The sequence below is a fragment of the Bos taurus genome, chromosome 1 (assembly GCF_002263795.3).
Source record: "Bos taurus isolate L1 Dominette 01449 registration number 42190680 breed Hereford chromosome 1, ARS-UCD2.0, whole genome shotgun sequence".
Classification (NCBI taxonomy): Eukaryota; Metazoa; Chordata; class Mammalia; order Artiodactyla; family Bovidae; genus Bos; species Bos taurus.
Window position 1 is genome coordinate 71,747,526 of NC_037328.1, and position 24,441 is coordinate 71,771,966.

Here is a 24,441-nt window from a genome sequence, read left to right on the forward strand (position 1 = left end):
TAGGAGTGAATGAACTCTCTAAATAAAGTACCTAATAAAGCATTAGCTCTCTGCCTCAAGTTCTGTTATCAAGGAAATTCAGATAAAAATTGACTTAATGATTAAATTCAGTACATGAATCTTAACTGGCTTTTTAAAAGTCCTAAAAGCTAGATCAGAATCAATTGTGGATTGGAGAGATAATTTAATAATATTTATTAACTTTCTTAGGTGTGATAATAGTGTAAGGTTACACAGGAGAATGTTTGACTTTGGGAGACATATGAAGTTTTTACAAGTTAAGTGCATGATGTCTATGCCTGATTTTCAAATAGATTCCCCAAATACACATACAGAGAAAAGGCAAATGTTATAAAATATTAGTAAGTGTTGACTCTACATGAATGTTTGTTGGTCTGTTCTTTTCATTTTACAAAATATCTCATAATTCAGTCACTTGGCAACTCCATTATCACATATATCCATCCTTAACTGTATTACTGAAACAGATTCCTAACAGGCCTCCTGCTCTACCCTTACTACAGTGAATTTTCAGCAAAACATCCTGGATGATCCTTTTAAAGGTTAGGTTAAATGATGCCACTCCTCTGCTCCAAAACTTTGCAAATGCTTCACATGATCTGCCCCTGTCTTACACTCTGACCTTATCTCCCACTGTTCCTTACTCACTCTGCTCTAGCCCCACTGGCCATACTGCTATTTCTCATATATTCCAGCCTTCTTCTTGCCTTGGTCTTTATACTGGTTATCCCTCCAACAGTTGGATTAACTTCCAATTCTTTACACAAGTATCACCTCAATCAGGCCTATCATAAATACCCTATTGAAAATTGCAAAGCATCTCCCCCACACACAATCTGCCATCCCTGTTCCTCTTAATCCCCTACTCTTTCTTTCTTCTTATCACTTATCACCTTCTAACCTACTAGATAAATGCATGATATACAATAGGTACTCAGTATCTGTTGACTAAATGAATTGACATTCAAAATAAAATGACCAGTGACCAAAGAAGAAAAGAATTCTAAAGGATGAGTGGAGAAACAGGCAGTGGCCAAACAATTTGGGATTTGAGTCTCATGAGGGATTTTCTACTTCATTCTGAAAGGAATGGAAATCTAATCAAAGGTAATGACATAATTTGCATTTTATAAAGATAATCCTGTAAATAAATGGTCATAAATTCAAAATGGGAAAGTGTGAACACAGACAGGCCAAGAATCTAGGCAAAAAAATGAGGATGGTTTAGACTAGAGTGGCAAGAATGAGACATACTGGAATGCTGATTCATGTGAAACTTTGCAAACTGCAGCACAAATTAGATGTAAATGTGAAAGCCAAAATAAAAGCCTCTAACAAATAATACAGTAGAATATCTTTATGACCTAAGAGTTGGAAAACACTTCAAAGGGCACAAAAAGCATTAAGCATAAATTGAACTATATAAAAGAAATATTGATTATTAAAAGATTGTACTTGATAATTAAAAGATTAAAAAGAATGCTTCAGAGAGGGGAAAAAAAATACATATTATACATATACCTGACAAAGGAATCATTCCAGATAGAGACCTCCTACAAATCAGTAAGATAGAAAACATAACTCAGGAAAAAGTGTTAAAAACTTGAACACTTCAAAAAAGATAGCAAAATGAACAGTAAACATATGAAAAGGTGTTTGTTAATCTTGTTAATGAAGAAGTGCAAATACAACTATGAAGTACCAGTACGCACCTACCAGAATGGATGAAATTATTAATAAAAAGACTAATAACAAGTGTTGACCATTACATGAAAAATGAAACTTACACATACTAGTGGCAACTATATTAATAAAAACAGGTATAATCATTTTGCAAAACTGTTTCCATTATGTACTAAACCTAAACATATCATTTTCACAATTGGGTATATAAGCAACAGAAACGCATACACAGGTGCCCAAAAAATATACACAGTTCTGCTGTGTTATTCTAAAAATATAAATTTGTTCCAATGCAACTGATGTATTAGGGAACAATATGATCAAAGCACAAATTTCACATTTGCTTATGCACAATCCAATCTATGAGAAACACTAGGTAAGGACAGAAAATTGAACCCAGATGGAAAAAGACACATAGGAATACATAAAATGTTCATATTTCAGGCTTTAGTTAGAATGTTATGAGTCACACTGGTGGTATAACTTCTCCTCTACTTTCAGATCAATCTCCTCACCAGCACTTCACAATAACTCACAAGCCTCAACCAGGACACACACTCTCATATCAAGCAAGATTTTTTTTCATGGTAAAATGTCATATATATTGTAATTTATGCATTTCTTAATCATTTAACATTTGCGAACCGTGCTGCCATTTTCGTTAGGTCCTTAGCTTTGGTATATGTGGCACCTACAAGTTTTAAGTTTTGAGTCCTCCATTTTCTAAATATATAAGCCCTGTGATTTTTATTGAACACCTTTGCAAAGTATGGTGATTTTTAAGAAGTTAAACATTGTGCTATGGCAGATATAACCATAAAAGAATATTCAAAGCAGCACTAACCCAAAACTAGAAACAAGTCAAATATTCATCATCAACAGAATGGATAAATACAGTGTGGTTATATCATAAAATGGAATATTAAACAGCAGAAATAAACAAAAAACTTCAAATTATGAATGAAATTCACACCTGAAAAAAAGCTAGATACAAGAAGTTAGAGTACATACTATATGACTTAATATATACTTTTAAGAGAGGCAAAACTGATCTATGGTGTTGGAAATTAAGATAGCCCTTTGAGGAAAGGGGAGTAGGTGGTGAACACAAAAGGGAAGAGGGAGATTTGGGGGTACTGGTATATTTCTTTTTTAAAATTGAAATATAAAGGACATACTATAAAATTCACCAAATTCTAAAGTGCACAATTCAGTGGTTTTTAGTATATTCACGGAGTTTTGCAACCATTATCACTGTCTAATTCCAGAACCCATTAGCAGTCATTCCATTTTTTCCCCTGACCTGATATATTCACAATGCAATAATTCATCAAGCTGCTAAGTTGCTTCAGTCATGTCCGACTCTGTGCAACCCCAGAGACGGCAGCCTACCAGGCTCCTCTGTCCCTGGGATTCTCCAAGCAAGAGAAGTGGGTTGCCATTTCCTTCTCCAATGCATGAGGGTGAAAAGTGAAAGTGAAGTCGTTCAGTCGCGTCCAACTCTTTGCGACCCCATGGACTGCAGCCCACCAGGCTGCTCCGTCCATGGGATTTTTCCAGGCAAGAGTACTGGAGTGGGGTGCCACTGCCTTCTGCTTTCATCAAGCTATACATTTATAATTTGTGGACCTTTACGTATGAATATTACATAGTACTTCCATAAACGTATAAAGTTACTGTTTAGAAGACTTCAGATTAAACCTGGTAGACTGAATATATGCTTTAACTCTACTATCTCCTAACTCAAATTAAAGCAAGTGGATTATTTTACAGCATTAAATACAAGGTCAAACAGAAAGGGAAAAGAGATATCCTCCCTATACCACTGAGTCAGGTAATTTTGCTCCCATAAAAATGAACTCACAAGGGCTGAAAAGGGGGACCGAAAGACAGCAGAGACAACTGAAAACAAGACTACATTACTGAAAGTGGATTTCCTGTGTATTATGTTTGCTCTATTGTTGTTCAGTTGCTAAGTCATGTTTGACTCTTTGTGACCCCATATCCTACAGCACATCAGGCTTCCCTGTCCTCCACTATCTCCCAGTTCAGTTCAGATTTGTCACTCAGTCATGTCTGACTCTTTCCAACACCATGAACAGCAGCACACCAGGCCTCCCTGTCCATCACCAACTCCCGGAGCCCACCCAAACTCATGTCCATTGTGTCGATCATGCCATCCAACCATCTCATCCTCTATTGTCCCCTTCTCCTCCTGCCTTCAATCTTTCCCAGCATCAGGGTCTTTTCAAATGAGTCACCTCTCTGCATCAGGTGGCCAAAGTATTGGCGTTTCAGCTTTAGCATCAGTCCCTCCAATGAACACCCAGGACTGATCTCCTTTAGGATGGACTGGTTGGATCTCCTTGCAGTTCAAGGGACTCTCAAGAGTCTTTTCCAACACCACAGTTCAAAAGCATCAATTCTTCAGTGCTCAGCCTTCTTTATAGTCCAACTCTTTCATCCATACATGACTACTAGAAAAACCATAGCCTTGACTAGACGGACCTTTGTTGGCAAAGTTATGTCTCTGCTTTTAAATATGTGGTCTAGGTTGCTCTTAACTTTCCTTCCAAGCAGTAAGCGTCTTCTAATTTCATGGCTGCAATCATCATCCCCAGTGATTTTGGAGCCCAGAAAAATAAAGTCAGCCACTGTTTCCACTGTTTCCCCATCTATTTGCCATGGAGTGATAGGACCGGATGCCATGATCTTAGTTTTCTGAATGTTGAGCTTTAAGCCAACTTTTTCACTCTCTTCTTTCACTTTCATCAAGAGGCTCTTCAGTTCTTCTTCACTTTCTGCCATAAGGATGGTGTCATCTGCATATCTGAGGTTATTGATATTTCTCCCGGCAATCTTAATCCCAGCTTGTGCTTCTTCCAGCTCAGCGCTTCTCATGATGTACTCTGCATATATGTTAAATAAGCAGGGTGACAATATACAACCTTGATGTACTCCTTTTCCTATCTGGAACCAGTCTGTTGTTCCATCTCCAGTTCTAACTGTTGCTTCTTGATCTGCATATAGGTTTCTCAAGAGGCAGGTCAGGTGGTCTGGTATTCCCATCTCTTTCAGAATTTTCCACAGTTTGCTCAAATTCATGTCCATTGAGTCAGTGATGCTATCTAACCACCTCATCCTCTGCTGCCCTCTTCTCCTCTGGCCTTTAATCTTTTCCAGCATCAGGATCTTTTCCAAGAAGTCAGCTCTTCACATCAGGTGGCCAAAGTATTAGAGCTTTAGCATCAGTCTTCCAATGAATATTCAGGGTTGATTTTCTTTAGAATTGACTGATCTGATCTCTTTGCAGTCCAAGGGACTCTCAAGAGTCTTCACCACCAGCACAGTTCAAAAACATCAATTCTTCAGCGGTTGGACTTTATGGTCCAACTCTCACATCCGTACATGACAAAAAACCTAGTTTTGACTATATGAACCTCTGTTGGCAAAGTGATGTCTCTGCTTTTTAATATGCAGTCTAGTTTTGTCATAGCTTTTCTTCTAAGAAGCAAGCATCTGTTAATTTCATGGCTGCAGTCACTGTCACTGCTTCTAACTTTTTTCCCTTCTATTTGCCATGAAGTGATGGGATCAGAGGCCAAGATCTTAGTTTTTTGAATGCTGAGTTTTAAGCCAGCTTTTTCTCTCTCCTATTTTACCCTCATCAAGCAGCTCTAGTTCCTCTTCACCTTCTGCCATTAGAGTGGTATCATCTGCATACATGAGACTGTTATTTCACTTGGCAATCTTGATTCCAGCTTGTGATTCATCCAGCCCTGCATTTCGCATGTACTCTGCATATAAGTTAAATAAGCAGGATGACAACATTCCTTGATGTACTCTTTTCCCAATTTTGGATCAGTCTGTTGTTCCATGTCCAGTCCTAACTGTTGCTTCTTGACCTGCACACAGGTTTTGCAGGAGGCAGGTAAGGTGGTCTGGTATTCCCATCTCTTGAAGAATTATCTAGTTTGTTGTGATCCACACAAAGGCTTTGGCGTAGTTAATGAAGCAGAGATGCTTTTCTGAAATTCTTTAGCTTTTTCTATGATCCAATGTACGCTGGCAATTTGATCTTTGGTTCCTCTGCCTTTTCTAAACTCAGCTGTATCTGGAAGTTCTTGGTTTTCATACTTTTGAAGTCTAGCTTGAAGGATTTTGAGCATTATCTTGCTAGCATGTGAAATGAGTGCAATTGTGCGGTAGTCTGAACATTCTTTGGAGTTGTCCTTCTTTGGGATTGGAATGAAAACTGACCTTTTCTAGTCCTGTGGCCACTGCTGACTTTTCCAAATTTGCTGGCATATTGAGTGCAGCACTTTCACAGCATCATCTTTTAGGATTTGAAATAGCTCAGCTGGAATTCCATCAGCTACACTAGCTTTGCTTGTAGTGATGCTTCCTAAGGCCCACTTGACTTCACACTCCAGGATATCTAGGCTCTAGGTGAATAACCACACCATCATGGTTATCCTGGTCATTAAGACCTTTTTTGTATAGTCCTGCCACCTGTTATAATCTCTTCTGCTTCTGTTGGGTCCTTATCATTTCTGTCCTTTACCGTGCCCATCTTTGCATGACATGTTTCCTTGATATCTCCAATTTTCTTGAAGAGAGCTCTAATCTTTCCTATTCTATTGTTTCCCTCTATTTTGCACTGTTCAAAGAAAGCCTTATCTCTCCTTGATAGTCTCTAGAGCCCTACATTCAGTTGAATCCATTGTTCGTTTCTGCCTTGCTTTTCACTTCCCTTCTATCCTCAGCTATTTGTAAAGCCACCTCAGACAACCACTTTGCTTATGGTTACTGTTTCTTGTACAGTGTTACAAACCTTTGTCCATAATTCTTCAGGGACTCTACCAGATTTAATCCCTTGAATCTATTCGTCACCTCTACTGTATAATCATAAAGAATTTCTTTTTAATCTACCTAAATTAACTCTTTTATCACAGAGTCACACTATACTTTTCGATCTGCAACCTGCTTTCAATCATTTAATAACATATAGGAGATATAGAGACTTGTATTTTTACGCGTGCTACTTTATATTGCATTAAGTGGCTGTACAATAACATGTTTATCCAGTTTCTTACTAATAATCATTTAGATTGCTTTGTTTTTTACTAATTTTATAAGTAATACTGTAATGTACATATATTTTTAATATATATTAACAGTTTGTGAGTCCATCCATGACATATACTGGATCAAAGGATATGAATATTTACTGTCAAGCTATCTTTAAAAATTGTTATACACAGTATTCTCCTACCAACAGTATAAGAGTTTCTGTTTCCTCATACTGAATCTTTGACAGTCAAGTTAGTGAAAAATATTCTGTTCATTTTTTTTAAGTTACATTGACCATCTCTTCATAGGTTCATTGGTCCATTTATATTTCTTTCCCTCCAAACTGCCCATTCCTATCCTTTGGTCACTTTCCTATTGAATTTGGCCTTTTTCTTCTTACTGACCTATAAGAGGTTTCCTGAGTTAAAAGGGTTAGAAATTCATTCCTTTTTTTATACGTGATGGAATTTCTTCCCAGAGTATCATTTCTTATTTCCTCATTGTATCTTTCAAGATATAGAAATTCTACAATCAAAGTTCAAACAATCAAACTCTGTAAAGTCCACAAAGAAATTCTACAATTCTACAGAGTCAGTAACCTTTTCTTTGAATTTTTCAAGATTTTCTTTGTTGTCATGTTTAGAAAAGCTTTCACTCTATCCAAAAATAATTTAAAAGTTTATTTTTATGGGTTTTTTTTAAACCTTTGAATCTTTGCTCCATTTGAAATGTACTGTATCATCACAAACAGGATTACCATAGACTAAATGTATCCTTCTCCAAATTCACAGGTTGAAATTCTAACCCCAAATGTGACAGTATTAACAAATGGGGCCTTTGGGAAGTGATTATGTCTTGAGTAGAGATTTTGTGAATGGCTTTAGTGCTGGTACAAAAGAAATCTCAGAGAGCTTCTTCACACCTTCTCTGGTGATGAGGACACAGCAAGAAAATGGTCACTGATGAACCAGAAAGTGAGATCTCACTACACAGTGAATCTATTAGTGATTTGATCTTGGACTTCCCATTCTCCAGAACTGTAAGAAATAAATCTGTGTTATTGATAAGCTACTCAGTCTATGGCATCCTGTTTGAGCAGACAAAAAGAATATGCGTGCCCCCTCTGTTGGAATTTCTCTTTAAATCAGGCAGTTTCTCCTACTCTTGCATTTTGCTTCCTTTCAAATATTCTTCTCCTTACAATCTCTAAAAGTAATTGCTCTTATTTTAGAATGGATTTGTTTTTATAAAAATGACACATGCTCATTATGTTTTGAAAGTAACAGAAAAGTACTAAGAAAAAATATCCCCATCACCCACAATCATTAATATTACACAAACATTTCCAAACATCTCACTAGGCATATGTTCAAAGTAAAAGAAAGATATACCAAAACCAAAAAAAGTTATAATTAAATGGAATACTAATTAAATGAATTAGTATTACTAGGCATATGTTCAAAGTAAAAGAAAGATATACCAAAGCCAAAAAAGTTATAACTAAATGGAATACAAACTAAATTAATATTATGATACTAATTAATACTTTTAAAAATAGCATTAATTCTTATTTTATTACATCAGAAGAAATAGAAGAAAAACAATCACATGGCTACATATTAACTGACAATGGGAATCTTGCAAGAGTTAGATCAGTTATCAACAGTTAAAAAAATAAAAGGGCAAGAAAGAAAAGTGGATAGATGCTTTCCAAGACAAAAATTTTTACTTAACAGAATAAGAGAGACAAGCCAAGGTGGAAATTGATCAATCTCAAATACTTTTTGCAAAAGTAACTCTTTAAGATAGTCCTGCAAAAGTGAACACAAAGTGAGAGAGAGAAGATCATGATGCACACCATTTTGTCTGAAAAAGACTATTTTTTAATCCAAAAATTTGGGCACTGTGTAAAAATACTCTAAGTTTTTGTGTAAGACAAAATATTTTCATGATTTTCATTTTTTCAAGTTACAGTCCAATAAAAACTTTTGTTTGCATTTGTTTAAATTCAAGTCAGCAGATTCTCTTCAACTGGGTAAAACATGTGAGGTGAATTAAATGATCCAACTCTCTTTTCAGTCCCAAACACTGTGCCCCTAAGAGTCTAAAGTAGAAACTGAAATAAGAGATCAAATTAAAGGTGACTTAAGCAGGTTTTCTGTCCAAATGAAGCATAAATGGATGGCTAACACGGGAACATCCTTTCCTTCTTTCCCTCAAAAGAAAAGAAATCAAATCTCCAAATATGCCAAGCTTATTATTTTTTAAGTCTTATAACTGTCATCCACCAGTGTATTTCAAAACTATTTGCATTTTCAGATTAACATCTTCAGGTATTCTGTCCTCTCTGCAAAACAGTACTTGCCTTCAACTGACCTTAGCTCACAGATTTTTCTCTTTGTCGATCAAAGCTAGGACTTGATGGACATATCTCAACTTTCCCTTACTAAGTCCACCCATGAATGGGTACAGATTTCAAACACCACTACAGCATTTTCCATGCACCAAGCCCTACTTAACATTTTGTAACCATATTTCCTTCTCCTCTGCATTCCTAATTAATAAGATCTGATATTTGCAGTCTGAAGGGTATTATTTTCCTATTAATTTTAGATACCTTTACTATGTCCATAATACACCTTTCAGGAGATGCAGAAACCAGCAATGCAAAAAGCGTTCTAGGTATCAGTGCCTCACAATTTTATAAAAGTTAAAATGTTTCCAATACTATTCTTAATGGAATTCAATGCATAGTCGATCTTTCAGACTAAAATCTATATGGAAATTAACTTCCAGCATGCAGAACTGTCCATTTATTTAACCTTAATGAACATTTACTTTTACTGGTTACACTGAGCCAGCCATAATCTACACAGTCTCCTATAAAATTAGACAAATCAACTTCAAGAACTCTATGCTTTATAATTATAGCTCAGCACCATAAATGAGACAGTAGAAAAATAAAGTTATTAAATAAGAAGCCAATTCTCTTAAAATTTCACATGGTTCTTAAAATTCTTTATACAATAAATGTGAAACAGAAACTATATTACTGATTAACATTTTAAACATCTATCTGAAATGGACTAGAAGTTGCTCAGTCGTGCCTGACTCTTTGCGACCCCATGGATAGTAGCCTGCACCAAGCTCCTCTGTCCATGGGATTTTCAAGGCAAGAGTACTGGAGTGAGTTGCCATTTCCTTCTCCAGGGAATCTTCCCAACCCAGAGATCGAACCCAGGTCTCTCACATTGTAGACAGATGCTTTACCATCTGAGCCACCAGGGAAGTCTGAAATGGACTAATGTAAGTGCAAATGATATATCTAATACAGGGAACAGAAACTGAAATTATCTAAGAGAAAATGACAAAAACAATAAAATAGGAAAATAAGGACACACTGGTAACATAACACTAAAATTTCTAACCAAAGAGAAAAATATAAGGACATACTACAGTTCATAAAGAGAACTGTGAAATGGGTATTATTATGTCTACAATCAGAAGGTAGACTTACCCAAATTAGCCAAATAAACTGGGTCAAGTTATTCATTTTTGTTGCAATTTCTTCATCTTTAAGATGAAGGGGGGTGGGTTGGGGATGAGATGTTCTCTGATTCTTCTGGCTCTAAAATTCTATAGTTCTATGTTATCTCATATAAGAGGAAACTGAGAATTTCTCTATTTCATTAACAAAGGGCTGTGTGGTTGCTGCCTACCAATACTTTTCCCTGATTCAATTTTCCAGGCACTTCTCCAGCAGTAATTAGAAGATACTAGAATCAAAGTCAGTCAGACAACTACCTTCAAATGACTAATGTGCCTCAGACAGAATCCTCATTACAAAACACTTCACATCTCTGTTATGCCATATATAACTCCACCAGCAATAAAAGATCACAACAAAAAAGAACATTACTAAAATAGTTATGAAAGCTCAAAGAAATACAACTTTTAACTTCAAAAACAATAGAGAAACCAATGCTGTCCTTAAGCATTATTGATCAGTCTCTAGTGAGATTTAACAATGCAATCCTTCAAGCCAATAAAGAGAGAATCCTAGAGATAAATTTAACAACTGCTGTCTGAAAAAAAAAATACCAGAGCAAAACCAGCTTTTCAAAGTAAAGTAGTTTCTATCTAATTATCCCAGAAAGGAGCTGCACTGATGTTTACCATGCAGAGTATTCTTTAACAGTCTAAAGACTTTAAGTAATACTAAGACTAACAAGGCTAAAGTAATACTAATAAGACTAAAGTAATACTTTAACAGTCAAGTATTTCATACTTTGAACCATTTACATTTTAAGACAGCAGTACCAGAAATTGAGCTTTTTCTTCAAAAATATTTTTAATCCCATCTTTTTCATACCATTATAAAAGATACTCCCACAAAATATCCATTTTAATGAAATGAAAAAACTTAGGAGCCCTAAGTAATTGATCACTAAAAACAGCTTAAGGAAAATTTTTTTATCTTACCTCTACACTAGGGCTAAGGCTGCTTGGCAGTGTTTCTGAAGTCACAGTAGTGCTTGGAAGGCTGGAAATTTCCCAAGTATTTACAGGCTGTATTGGTTCAGACTGCTTTGAATGATCTATACATTTTGGATTATCCAGTAAGGTCACTTCATAAAATTCTTGAATATCTAGAGGTGAGGAAAGGAAAAGAAAAATTCAAAAGTAATTTGTATTTTCTAATTAAACTATGCATTGCTAAAACAATATAACTCAAAAGCAAAACTTTTACTCCAATTAGTAAAATAAATCCAATCTTATAATGTACTTAAACAGTGAGTATTTTATTTCATCACAGTCATATCAGAACCTGCAGGGCACAGTGTAAAACACACAGGCTTTTTATACCTCATAGTCAGTGCTGAGTTCAAATCCCTATTTCATCACCCTACTATCACCTGTATAGGCAAGTTACTTGCCTCTTATTACTGTGAATTGTTACAAGGATTCATGTACTGCATGTAAAGTGCACACTGGCACATACACAGCTCCTAAAGATAGAAGTTAACATCATTATTTTGAATTCTGCAGAAATAAGTCATTACTGATATTTTATAAATTTGTATCACCAATATCCAGGTTTGGAACATAAACGACTCAAGTGGTTTAAACTGCCCTAGTAACCAAAGTTAAGACAAAAAAAGAATAATATTTAATACAAAAATCAAAGAATTGCGAAATATTTTTAGATACCCTCACATTCAAATAGTTAAAAACAGTAAGTTAAAATATTTTGTTATTTTAGAAACAATCAGTTAAAAGTATGGCAAAACACTAATAGAAACGACAAATGTACTTATAGAAGCACAGAATAATTTGGAAGATTAAGTTACTCTGTTATCAACTGGAATTACATGAATTTAGTATATTAACATTGGTTATGCTGCTCAGAAACTCTGAATGGTAGTTATATAATGTTTAAGTACACCACTACTAGTTTTTTATTTATCTTCTGGTATAATTTTGAGTTGATATTTTTTAAAGGAGGGAAATTATTATTTAACAGCAAAGATGGGGTATTATCTTGTACAGAACCAAAGACAATAACTGTAAATTCGCTAAGCTGTGTCCAACTCTTTTGCAACCCCATGGACTGTAGCTTTCCAGGCTCCTCTTGCCAGGGATTTCCCATGCAGGAATACTGGAGTGAGTTGCCATTTCCTTCTCCAGTGGATCTTCCAGACCCAGGGATCAAACCTGCATCTCTTGCATTGGCAGGTGGATTCTTTACCACTGAGCCACTAGAGAAGTCCAGAAATAACATTTAGAAAGGATAACTTTTGTTTCTCAACATGATGAAAACATTAATATCTCCTTTAAAAAACATCAGAAGACAGCAGAAACAAAGTAACTCCCTTTATAGTTTTGATAACCAATGGAACTGTAGAACTTTCTAGGTAAAAGGTTAATAAAAACTAAAGTCTGACAGTGAGGATAATATCAACCTATTTCACAAGATGTTAATATTCCTATGGAAAACTGTATGTAAAAGCATTTTATAAACCATGAATCACTATGTCAACTGTTCACATAAGCATCATGGAAGAGTCAAACCTCAAATTCAGAGAGTTAGCTAAAAAAGATTCTTATCAAACAAAAATTGCTTAACCTGAATCCAAATCAAGTCTCTAGAACCAACTTCTAGTTCAAAGAAAATACAAGGGACAGAGGAACATGTTAAATGATATCAGAAAAGCAAAGAACAAAACTGATTCAGAGGAAGACATTCTACAAGACACTGGCCTGGTATCTTTCAATGTCATGAAAGGGAAAATAAATTGTTTAAAAGTAAGGATTTTTCTGTATAAAGGAAATAAAAAAGACACAGGAACTAACTGTAATGTCAAAGCCTTAACTGGTGTGTATGTGTGCTTGGGGAAGGTTGGAGAGGGTGCACTATACAAGACATTGTGACAATAATTAGGGAAAGTTAAATACAGACTGTTTTCCAGAATATATTAGAGAAAAACTTTTTTGTACAAGACATACATGTGTGCAAGAGTATGTATATACTTACGTAGCAGAACATATATTTCCATATACATAAGAGATATTTTATATATGTAGAAGACAAATGCTTGTAGATCTACCTGCCTATCTAGAGAAAGATTTCCAACCCCCTACACAAAAACAAAACAAACAAAAAGCTCTTAGCATAGTATTATGCCCCCTAAGAGCACTAAATAAGTGTTGAGCAATTGGTCAGTTACCAATCTCAAGATAAACAACCCAAGTCACTACATAAAATTTTTGTATTTTCCAATACTGTAAATGAAGTTTCAAATTTTAAATTTCTATGTGACCTTTTATTCTATAATTAACAGAAATACTGATATACTGCCCTTTAAGTTATGACCAACCTAGATAGCATATTAACAAGCAGAGACATTACTTTGCCAACAAAGGTCCGTCTAGTCAAGGCTATGGTTTTTCCAGTGGTCATGTATGGATGTGAGAGTTGGACTGCGAAGAAAGCTGAGTGCTGAAGAATTGATGCTTTTAATGCTTTTGAACTGTGGTGTTGGAGAAGACTCTTGAGAGTCCCTTGGACTGCAAAGAGATCCAACTAGTCCATCCTAAAGGAGATCAGTCCTGGGGGTTCACTGGAAGGACTAATGCTGAAGCTGAAACTCCAATACTTTGGCAACCTCATGTGAAGAGTTAACTCACTGGAGAAGACCCTGATGCTGGGAGGGATTGGGGGCAGGAGGAGAAGGGGACGGCAGAGGATGAGATGGCTGGATGGCATCACTGACTTGATGGACATGAGTTTTGGTAAACTCCAGGAGTTGGTGATGGACAGGGAGGCCTCGCATGCTGCAATTCATGGGGTCACAGAGTTGGACACAACTGAGCAACTGAACTAAAGTGAAATACCCACAAGTGGCTAGTGGCTACAGTATAGGACAACAGAAATCTAGACTAATTATATAATTCAGCGTTCTGTGTATGCTCAGTCACTTTGTGGCCCCATGGACTATATAGCCCAGCAGGCTCCTCTGCCCATGGAACTCTCCCAGGCAAGAATACTGGAGTGGGCTGCCATTTCCTACTCCAGGGGATCTTCCCGATTCAGGCATCAAACCTGTGTCTCTTATGTCTCCTGCACTGGCAGGCAGATTCTGTACCACTGGTGCCACCTGGGAAGCCCATAATATAACTCAGAGTAAACGTTTAATGGTCAAGGAATAAAGAGTTTCCTAGATGAATTTTTCAAAAGTTCACTTGCAACTTGCTTTTACCAATCAAAATGCCTCATTTCTAGGTCTTATATTAAGCTATCAAACAGTCCTAATTTGCTGAATCGGAGCTCCTATGCATTAGAGAACCAAATATCCAGATTATTGGCTATAACACACTTAAGAAAATCCAAGCTGAGTAAACATCCATCAGGATGGCTATTATTAAAAACAGTCACTGTTGGTGGGAATATAAATAATGCAGTCACCATGGAAAACAGTGTATGTTTTCCACTTACACAGTGGAATGTATATGGTGGTTTCTCAAAATATTAAAACACAGAATCATCATCTGATTCAGCAATTCCACTTATGGGTATACCCAAAAGAACTGAAAGTAAGGACTCAAACAAATATTTATATATTCATGTTCATAGCAGCATTATTAACAATAACCAAAAGGTGAAGACAACCTAACTGTTGATCAACAGATGAATGGTTAATAAATGAAATGTGGTATATAAAAACAATGTATTATTATTCACCCTTTAAAAGGAATAAAATTCTGATTAAATCTACCACAGATAAACGAATCTTGAGGAGACATGATGCTAAGTACGGTAAGTCAAACACAAAAGGACAAATATTGTATAATTCCACTTCTATGAGGAACCTAGAATAGTCAAATACATAGAGATAGAAAGAAAATGTATTCCCAGACTGGGATAAGAAGAGAATGTGGAGTTACTGTTTAATAGGTAAAGAAATTCAATTTGGGTCTTCTCCGGTGGTCCAGTGGTTAAGAATTTACTTGCCAATGCAGGGGACACCAATGCAAGATTCCACATGCCGCAAGACAACTCAGCCTATGCACCACAACTACTGAGTCAGCACTCCAGGGCCTGAGATCCACAACTAACGAGCTCGTGTGCTACAACTACTGAGGCCTGCATGCCTTAAAGCCCGTGCTCTGCAACAGGAGAAGCCACTGCAATGAGAAGCCCGTGCACCACAACAAAAGTAGCCCCTGCTCACTGCAACTAGAAAAAGGCCAGCAAAGCGATGAAGATCCAGGACAGCCAAAAATAAATAAATAATTTATTTTTAAAAAAGGAAATTCAATTTGAGATAGTGAAAACATTCCAGACATGGATACTGGCGATAGCAACAGAACAGTGTGAAATTACTCAATGTCACTGAACTGCACACTTAAAAATGATAAATTTTATGTGATATATATATATATATAATACTTTATCACAATAAAAAATAAGTTGAATGAGATTCTAGGGCAGTTTAAATGAAGTATATGGGATATAATATGTGGGCCTTAGGAAGTATCACTACGAACAAAGCTAGTGGAGGTGATGGACTTCCAGGTGAGCTATTTCAAATCCTCAAAGATGATGCTGTGAAAGTGCTGCACTCAATATGCCAGCAAATTTGGAAAACTCAGCAGTGGCCACAGGACTGGAAAAGGTCAGTTTTCACTCCAATCCCTAAGAAAGGCAATGCCAAAGAATGCTCAAACTACTGCACAATTGCACTCATCTAACACGCTAGTAAAGTAATGCTCAAAATTCTCCAAGCCGGGCTTCAGCAATACGAGAACAGTGAACTTCCAGATGTTCACGCTGGTTTTAGAAAAGGCAGAGGAACCAGAGATCAAATCGCCAACATCCGATGGATCATAGAAAAAGCAAGAAAGTTCCAGAAAAACATCTATTTCTCTTTATTGAGTATGCCAAAGCTTTTGACTGTGTGGATCACAATAAACTGTGGAAAATTCTGAAAAAGATGGGCATACCAGACCACCTGACCTGCCTCTTGAGAAATCTGTATGCAGGTCAGGAAGCAACAGTTAGAACTGGACGTGGAACCACAGACTGGTTCCAAATAGGAAAAAGAGTACGTCAAGGTTGTATATTGTCACCCTGCTTATTTAACTTATATGCAGAGTACATCATGAGAAACGCAGAGCTGGAGGAAGCACAAGCTGGAATCAAGATTGTCGGGAGAAATATCAATAACCTCAGATATGCAGATGACACCACCCTTATGGCAGAAAGTGAAGAGGAACTGAAAAGCCTCTTGATGAAAGTAAAAGAGGAGAGTGAAAAAGTTGGCTTAAAGCACAACATTCAGAAAACTAAGATCATGGCATCCGGTTCTATCACTCCATGGCAAATAGACGAGGAAACAGTGCAAACAGTGGCTGACTTTATTTTGGGGGGCTCCAAAATCACTGCAGATGGTGACTGCAGCCATGAAATTAAAAGACGCTTACTCCTTGGAAGCAAAGTTATGACCAACCTAGACAGCGTATTAAAAAGCAGAGACATTACTTTGCCAACAAAGATCCGTCTAGTCAAGGCTATGGTTTTTCCAGTAGTCATGTATGGATGTGAGAGTTAGACTATAAAGAAAGCTGAGCACAGAGGAATTGATGCTTTTGAACTGTGGTGTTGGAGAAGACTCTTGAGAGTCCCTTGGACTGCAAGGAGATCCAACCAGTCCGTTCTAAAGGAGATCAGTCCTGGGTGTTCATTGAAATGACTGATGTTGAAACTGAAACTCCAATACTTTGGCCACCTGATGTGAAGAGCTGACTCATTTGAAAAGACCCTGATGTTGGGAAGGATTGAGGGAAGGAGGAAAAGGGGACGACAGAGGATGAGATGGTTGGATGGCATCACCAACTCGATGGACATGAGTTTGGGTAAACTCCGGTAGTTCGTGATGGACAGGGAGGCCTGTAGTGCTGCAGTTCATGGGGTCGCAAGGAGTTGGACACGACTGAGCGACTGAACTCAACTGATAACATCTATTTCAGCTATTTAGTTCTTTGCTTCTTACTTGGGTCAGGAGAACTAATATTGTCAGATAAGACCCAATTTAAAGAGATTAGTTACCATATGTGGCTAACTAAAACCATAAGCAAAAGTACTGACATAGTTGTTAACGTATGTATGCTGCTGCTACTGCTGCTGCTAAGTTGCTTCAGTCGTGTCCAACTCTATGGAGCCCATAGACGGGGGCCCACCAGGCTCCCCCGTCCCTGGGATTCTCCAGGCAAGAACACTGGAGTGGGTTGCCATTTCCTTCTCCAATGCATGAAAGTGAAAAGTGAAAGTGAAGTTGCTCAGTCGTGTCCAACTCTTAGCGACCCCATGGACTGCAGCCCACCAGGCTCCTCCGTCCATTGTATTTTCCAGGCAAGAGGTACTTTAGTGGGGTGCCACTGCCTTCTCCATAATATATATACACACACACACACACACACACACACACACACACATGTATAGTATGGTGGTATTTTTGAAATGATAGGTTGTCACAATTATTATCATTGGAGAAGGAAATGGCAACCCACTCCAGTGTTCTTGCCTGGAGAATCCCAGGGATGGGGGAGCCTGGTGGGCTGCCGTCTATGGGGTTGCACAGAGTTGGACACGACTGAAGCGACTTAGCAGCAGCAGCAGCACAATTATTATCACTTTCCTTAAAATATATATATACACACACACATTACATCTTAATTCTTGACTCATATTTCATCTTGACTAACATTCCACAGTTTATTCACTTTATTTCATTTGTCCACCATACTTCATCTTCAGGGTATCCCAAGACAACAGAAGTGAGCAAGTAATAATACTTCTTCAGAAACTAGTTCTCAATTACAATTCCTTCAGTAGTATCTGTGAAGCTTTTTCAAAGGTGACCCAAACAAAAAAGGCACCCTCTGGAAAAACTGCATACACAACTTGAGCTTTTCTTAGAGGAGTCCCAAGTATTAATATTTTATATTTCCCATGCAGTCTCTGTTTTTCACAGTGAATCTACATTGTATATGTCGGAAGAGAGTTATCATCACTGACTGTAACCATAAAGATTCAGAAAAAAAATCAGATTATCATCATGACAAGTAAATATTTCTACAAAGTAACATTCTAGGATTCAAAATATGTCCTACTTTTTCCTTTAGAGTTTTCTAAACTAGAGAGTATAACATGGAGTAAACCATAATGTATGTAGTCTAAAGTAAAACAAGTTACTATACAAATATAAGACAAAAACAAACAAGGTAAATTCTAGTATAATCCCAATCTCTATTTCCTAAGTCTATTCAACATGCCAATGTCTGAAAATCCAAGTTATTCTTAAAAGATCAACTTCATGAAAATAAAGAATTAATGCGTTTACTCTGAACACTTAACACATTCAGCCAATCAGTATTAACAGAGTGTATATACTCTTGAAGTAAAACAAGAGAATTGAAAGATGAACAATAATGTCTTTGGGAGACTGAGATAATTGAGGAAAAATTTATACACCTAAATCTTTCCTATTTAAAGCACCTAAAAAGGTAGATTTCTGTAAAAATTTGATAACTGTATTTTAAATCATAGTAAATCATTTACTATTAAAGTGTAAAGAAAATGGGAGAATGTGATGGTAGTTAAAATGACTGCCATTAAATAGACAAGAGTGATCCCATACTCATCTGAAAATACACATAGCTCACTCAGATATATACCAGACATATCATTAAAATGTCTGATGCATTTTATCACCCTTGAAAAAGATTATTTCCTTTGAAAATAATGATGCACTAAAGTAGGCAAGAAGAGAAAATACAAAAATATTAAAACTTGGATTGGAGGAAAACTAGCCTTAGTTGACTCACAGTTGAAAATACTGATTCTGTTGATCCTACAGATCAGTCTTATCACAATCTATTACTCATTTTCCATTTGTAGTTTGCATGTACTTTCACTGTTTTGGACCAAACTAGTTCCCCAGTTCCTGAACAAAGATCTAAATTATAAGATCACAAAACTATACCACATACAACAGAAAAATTCTCAAATATTAAACTTAAATACAAGTAATTCGTCCAACAGAACTGAGACGAATCATTTCTACCTGTTACAAAACTTTTTCTATGGCGTGCTGTGATTCATGGGGTCGCAAAGAGTCGGACACGACTGAGCAAATGAACTGAACGGAACTGAAAATATATGTATTTCAGAAGTCTTCAAATCTAAGCAAAAATTTATTATTTTCTTGCTAAAACTTAAAGTTTGCAAACACTAGGAGTAAGGGAAGTAAGGAAGTTCAGAAATCCCCTCAAAGGAACTTGAGGAAAAGTTTTCTAGCTTTTAGTTACAATTTGTTGTTTAGTTGCCAAGTCGTGTCGGACTCTTTTTGAAACCATAGACCGCAGTATGTTAGGCTCCTCTGTCGTCCACCATCTCCCAGAGATTGCTCAAATTCATGTTGAGTCAATGATGCTATATTACCATCTCATCCTCTGCTGCCCTACTCCTTTTGCCTTCAATCTTTCAATATAATATAGGTGACATCTCTAATCTATGAGTAATATTCTAGCTAATGGAAAAAATATTAAGAAAAATACCTTAACAGGTGCGACTTCTCTGGTGGTCCACTGGCTAAGACCCCCAGCTCCCAATGCAGGGGTGCATGCATGCGTGCTCAGTTGTGTCCAACTCTTTGCAACCCTATGGACTGTACCCAACAAGGCTCCTCTGTCCATGGAATTTTTCAGGTAAGAATACTGGAGTGGGTTGTCAATGCAGGGGGCTACGTTCAATCCCTGGTCAAGGAACTAAACATCACAAGCCGCAACTAAGGAATTTGCAGGCAACTGAAGATCCCGCATGCCGTAACTAAAGATTGCTCCTGCCACAGTGAAGATCAAAGATCCCACACTCCACACCTAACACCTGAAGCAGCCAAATAAATAAGTATTTTTAAAAAATAAACCTTAACAGATACCTTGGCAAAGACACACAGATGGCAAATAGGCATATGAAAAGATATTCCACCATATATCATCAGGGATATGCACATTAAAACAAGGTATCACTGTACATCTATTAGAAAGGTCAAAATACAGAACACTGACAACAACTACTGCCGGCAAAAAATGAAACAACAGGAATTCTCATTCACTACCAGTAGGGATACAAAACGATACAGCCACTTTGGAAAGCTGTTTGGTGGTTTCTTATAAAACTAAACACACTCTTACAACATAATCCAGCAATCATGTTCCTCAATATTTACCCAAATGAGATGAAAACTTATGTCCACAGAAAAACCTGCACACAGATGTTTATAGCAACTTTATTCATGACTGCCAAAAGCTGGAAGCAACCCAAACATCCTTTGATAGGTGAATGAATAAACTGCAGTACATCCAGACAACAGAATATCATTCAACACTTAAAAAATTAAAAACAACAAAAACACCCATGTATGTGGAGGAACCTTAAATGAATACTACTAAGTGAAAGAAGCCAATGTAAAAAGGCTACATGCTGTGTGATTCCAATTATATGCCATTCTGGAAAACACTGAACGATACAGAGAGTAAAAAGATCAGTGATTGCCAGGGGTTGGAGATGAGACAGGTGAATAGGCAGAGTACAGAGGATTTTTAGGACAGTAAAACTATTCTGTATAGTGTCGTGGATATATATAAGTATCTATCTACAATGGTAGACACAGGTCATCACACATTTGTCCAAACCTACAAAACATACAAACCCAAGAGTGAATACTAAGGTCAAACTATGGACTTTGGGTGATAATAATGTGCTCATGCAGGTTCCTCAACTGTGACAAATGCACCACTCTCATGGGAGATGCCAAATATGAGAGAGTCTATGCATGTGTGAGGGCAGGTACCTTCTCAATTTTGCTGCGAATCTAAAATTGCTCTAAAAAATAAAGTCTTTAAAAACTTAAAATAGATATGAGCTATCAAGTCATGAAAAGACATGGAGAAACCTTACCTTTGATAAGCAAAATACATACTGCTATGTGAAAGAAATCAATATGAAAAGGCCACACAGTTGAGATTTTAACTATATAACATTCTGGAAAAGGCGTAACTATGTAGACAATAAAAAGATAACTGGTTCCCAGGGATTTAGGAGGAGGGAGAAAGAGAAGAACAGGTAGAGCAAGAGACAGCAGAAAGATCAGTGGTTGCCAGGGGTTTGGTGAGAAGGACAGAGGGATAAATATGTGGAACACAGATTTTTAGGGGAGTGAAACTATCCTGCATGATACTGTAACAGTGAATACGTTTGTCAAAGCAACAAATGTGTATGTCAAGTTTATCAATGTATTGACACAAAGAGCAAATCTTAATGTAAACTATGGACTTTAGTTATTTAATACTGGCTTATCAACTGTAACAAATATACCACTCTAATAAAAATGTCAATAATATGAGAAATGGGAGTGTGCAGTGGTAAGGATATGGAAACTGTGCTTTCCACTCAATTTTTCTATAAATCTAAAAATCCTGAAGAAGTCTAATAATTTTTTAAATGTTTAAGGGAACATATTAAATAACAAATTTATATTAAAAAACAAGCAATCTCATACTTCATTTCAAAATAATTTACAAATGTATTAAAATTTTAAACGTTGAAAAAAGAAGCCATGACAGAATTTGAACACAGCAAATATTTTTATAATCTTAGGGATAAGAAAGTCTTTCTAAGCATAATACCAGGGGTAATTTTTTAAAAATTAGTTTAAAAACAAATGACAATGCATTAAAAACAAATGCAACTTGCAAAGGCAGGTAGCATTGATATCTTGAATGGACATTTTATACCTCTAAGGAAAAAAATGGAAAAAAAGAGTGGTGGGGGGCACATGACATGAACAAATAAATCACAGAAATTAACAACGATATAAGAAAATTCTTACGTCGTTGGTTATTTATTCAAAAAAATACAAAATAAAACATCAAAATGACTACAGGTGTCTTCTACAGATCAGAATAGAAAATACTAAAAAGATAATACTTTGATGTGCTTAAGGGATAGTAAATTTGTCATTCTTCCACATATCTAAAAAATTAAATTAATATAACATTTTTGACAGTAATTAAACAAACAAAAATCACATCAAAAGCCTTTTTAAATTGTGCATCCCCTTTACCAAGCAGTTCATTTCTAGGAACTTATCCAAAGAATATAATCAAGGATATAGAACGAAGAACATATACAAAAGCAATGTTGTCTATAAGTCAGAAAAATTATATATCTAAATGCTCCTGGGAAATTATTAGTATAACTACAGAAAAATCTATACATTGCAACAGTCTTTAAACAGCACAACCCATTGATATGGAAAGGCACATAATGATAAACTTTGTGGGATAATTAAAATGTACAGCACAGAGAAGTCACACTGTATACACTTAAGCAAATTCAACCACAGTACCTCTTTCCACCAAAAATAGGGAAATTCTTCCTATTAGTCCAGTAAGCAAATGCCAGCAAATAAAAACTGAAAAGAGAGAAGACTGTTCCCTCAGGTAGTCTCCATTATCATAGCATCTCTCTATATTTCACTGTGCTGAATGTGATTCTAGAATTATGTGCTTTTAATACTAAAGGTATTTAAACACAAGTCAACTACTTCATCTGCTGCCCAACTGAAGAAATTATTTCTCTCCACTAGAGAGAAAACAGTGGAATTGTAGTTAATGAGACACAATTCCTGAAGAATTTTTAAGGATAATTTTAATCTGATGATATTTTTCATTTTATGTAACAATTTTAAGTATCAATTCCCATTGAATTGTAGAATCAATTATACCATGTTTTATTTGGAGCTTCCCAGGTGGCTCAAGTGGTAAAGAATCCGCATGTCAATGCAGGAGCTGCTGCTGCTGCTGCTAAGTCACTTCAGTCGTGTCCGAATCTGTGCGACACCATAGACGGCAGCCCCCCAGGCTCTGCCATCCCTGGGATTCTCCAGGCAAGAACACTGGAGTGGGTTGCCATTTCCTTCTCCAATGCGTGAAAGTGAAAAGTGAAAGTGGGTCCGACTCTTAGCGACCCCATGGACTGCAGCCTACCAGCCTCCCGTCCATGGGATTTTCCAGGCAAGAGTACTGGAGTGGGTTGCCATTGCTTTCTCCTCAATGCAGGAGACCAGGGTTCAATTCCTGGGTTGAGAAGATCCCTGGAGGAGGAAATGGCAACCCACTCCAGTATTCTTGCCTGGACAATTCCACCAAAACCACAGGTGACAAGAAAGAATACTGGAATTTCCATGGACAGAGGAGCCTTGTAGGCTACAGTCCATGGGGTCACAAAAAGTTAGATGCAACTGAGCACCATGTTCTACACACAAAATTTGTATACAGGACTTTGTTTTGCAAAATGAAAGAGTGTATATATACACAAGAATAAGATTCTAGAAGGATCTTTACCCTATGGAAGAAGTAGGTTATCTCTGTTGTAAGAATTCTCTTGCTTATAATATTTTATATAAAGTACACATATCTGACCATAAATGTTTATAAATTGCACTCTGGAGGGTTAGACAAAAAACAACTAGACAGCTAATGTACAATGAAACACAATCCAATCATTTCAGAGAGAAAAATTTTACCAGTTAATTGATTAAAAGCAAGTACAATGTTTTTGTAAACTAAAATATACAACATTCAAACCTACTCAGGCACAGTTTACTCTGCTTTTGACTAAACTACCATACATTTAAAAAATCATTTTGATTCCCAAAGAGGGAAGTACATAAACTTTTAAACTATGTATTATAATTTGTTGTTTCACACACTAGAAAGAGAAAAAAGGTCAAGCCAGTATCCAAAATAAATTATTCCAACACTTTAAATATGATATGACTAAGATTGCTGGGAGAAATATCAATAACCTCAGATATGCAGATGACACCACCCTTATGGCAGAAAGTGAAGAGGAACTAAAAAGCCTCTTGATGAAAGTGAAAGTGGAGAGTGAAAAAGTGGGCTTAAAGCTCAACATTCAGAAAACGAAGATCATGGCATCTGGTCCTATCACTTCATGGGAAATAGATGGGGAAACAGTGGAAACAGTGTCAGACTTTATTTTTCTGGGCTCCAAAATCACTGCAGATGGTGACTGCA

General features: G+C 36.5%; 1 protein-coding gene across 14 annotated transcripts in view; it reads right to left on the reverse strand.

The window, feature by feature from the left end:
• The window catches only part of DLG1 (discs large MAGUK scaffold protein 1), a 270,955-nt gene that overhangs the window by 236,178 nt on the left and 10,336 nt on the right, over positions 1–24,441 (reverse strand). For all 14 annotated transcript variants that reach the window (XM_024994948.2, XM_059888069.1, XM_024994955.2 and 11 more), the window contains exon 4: positions 11,260–11,426. In XM_024994948.2, the coding sequence (XP_024850716.1) occupies positions 11,260–11,426 (167 nt within the window). The remainder of the gene's footprint in view (positions 1–11,259; positions 11,427–24,441) is intronic.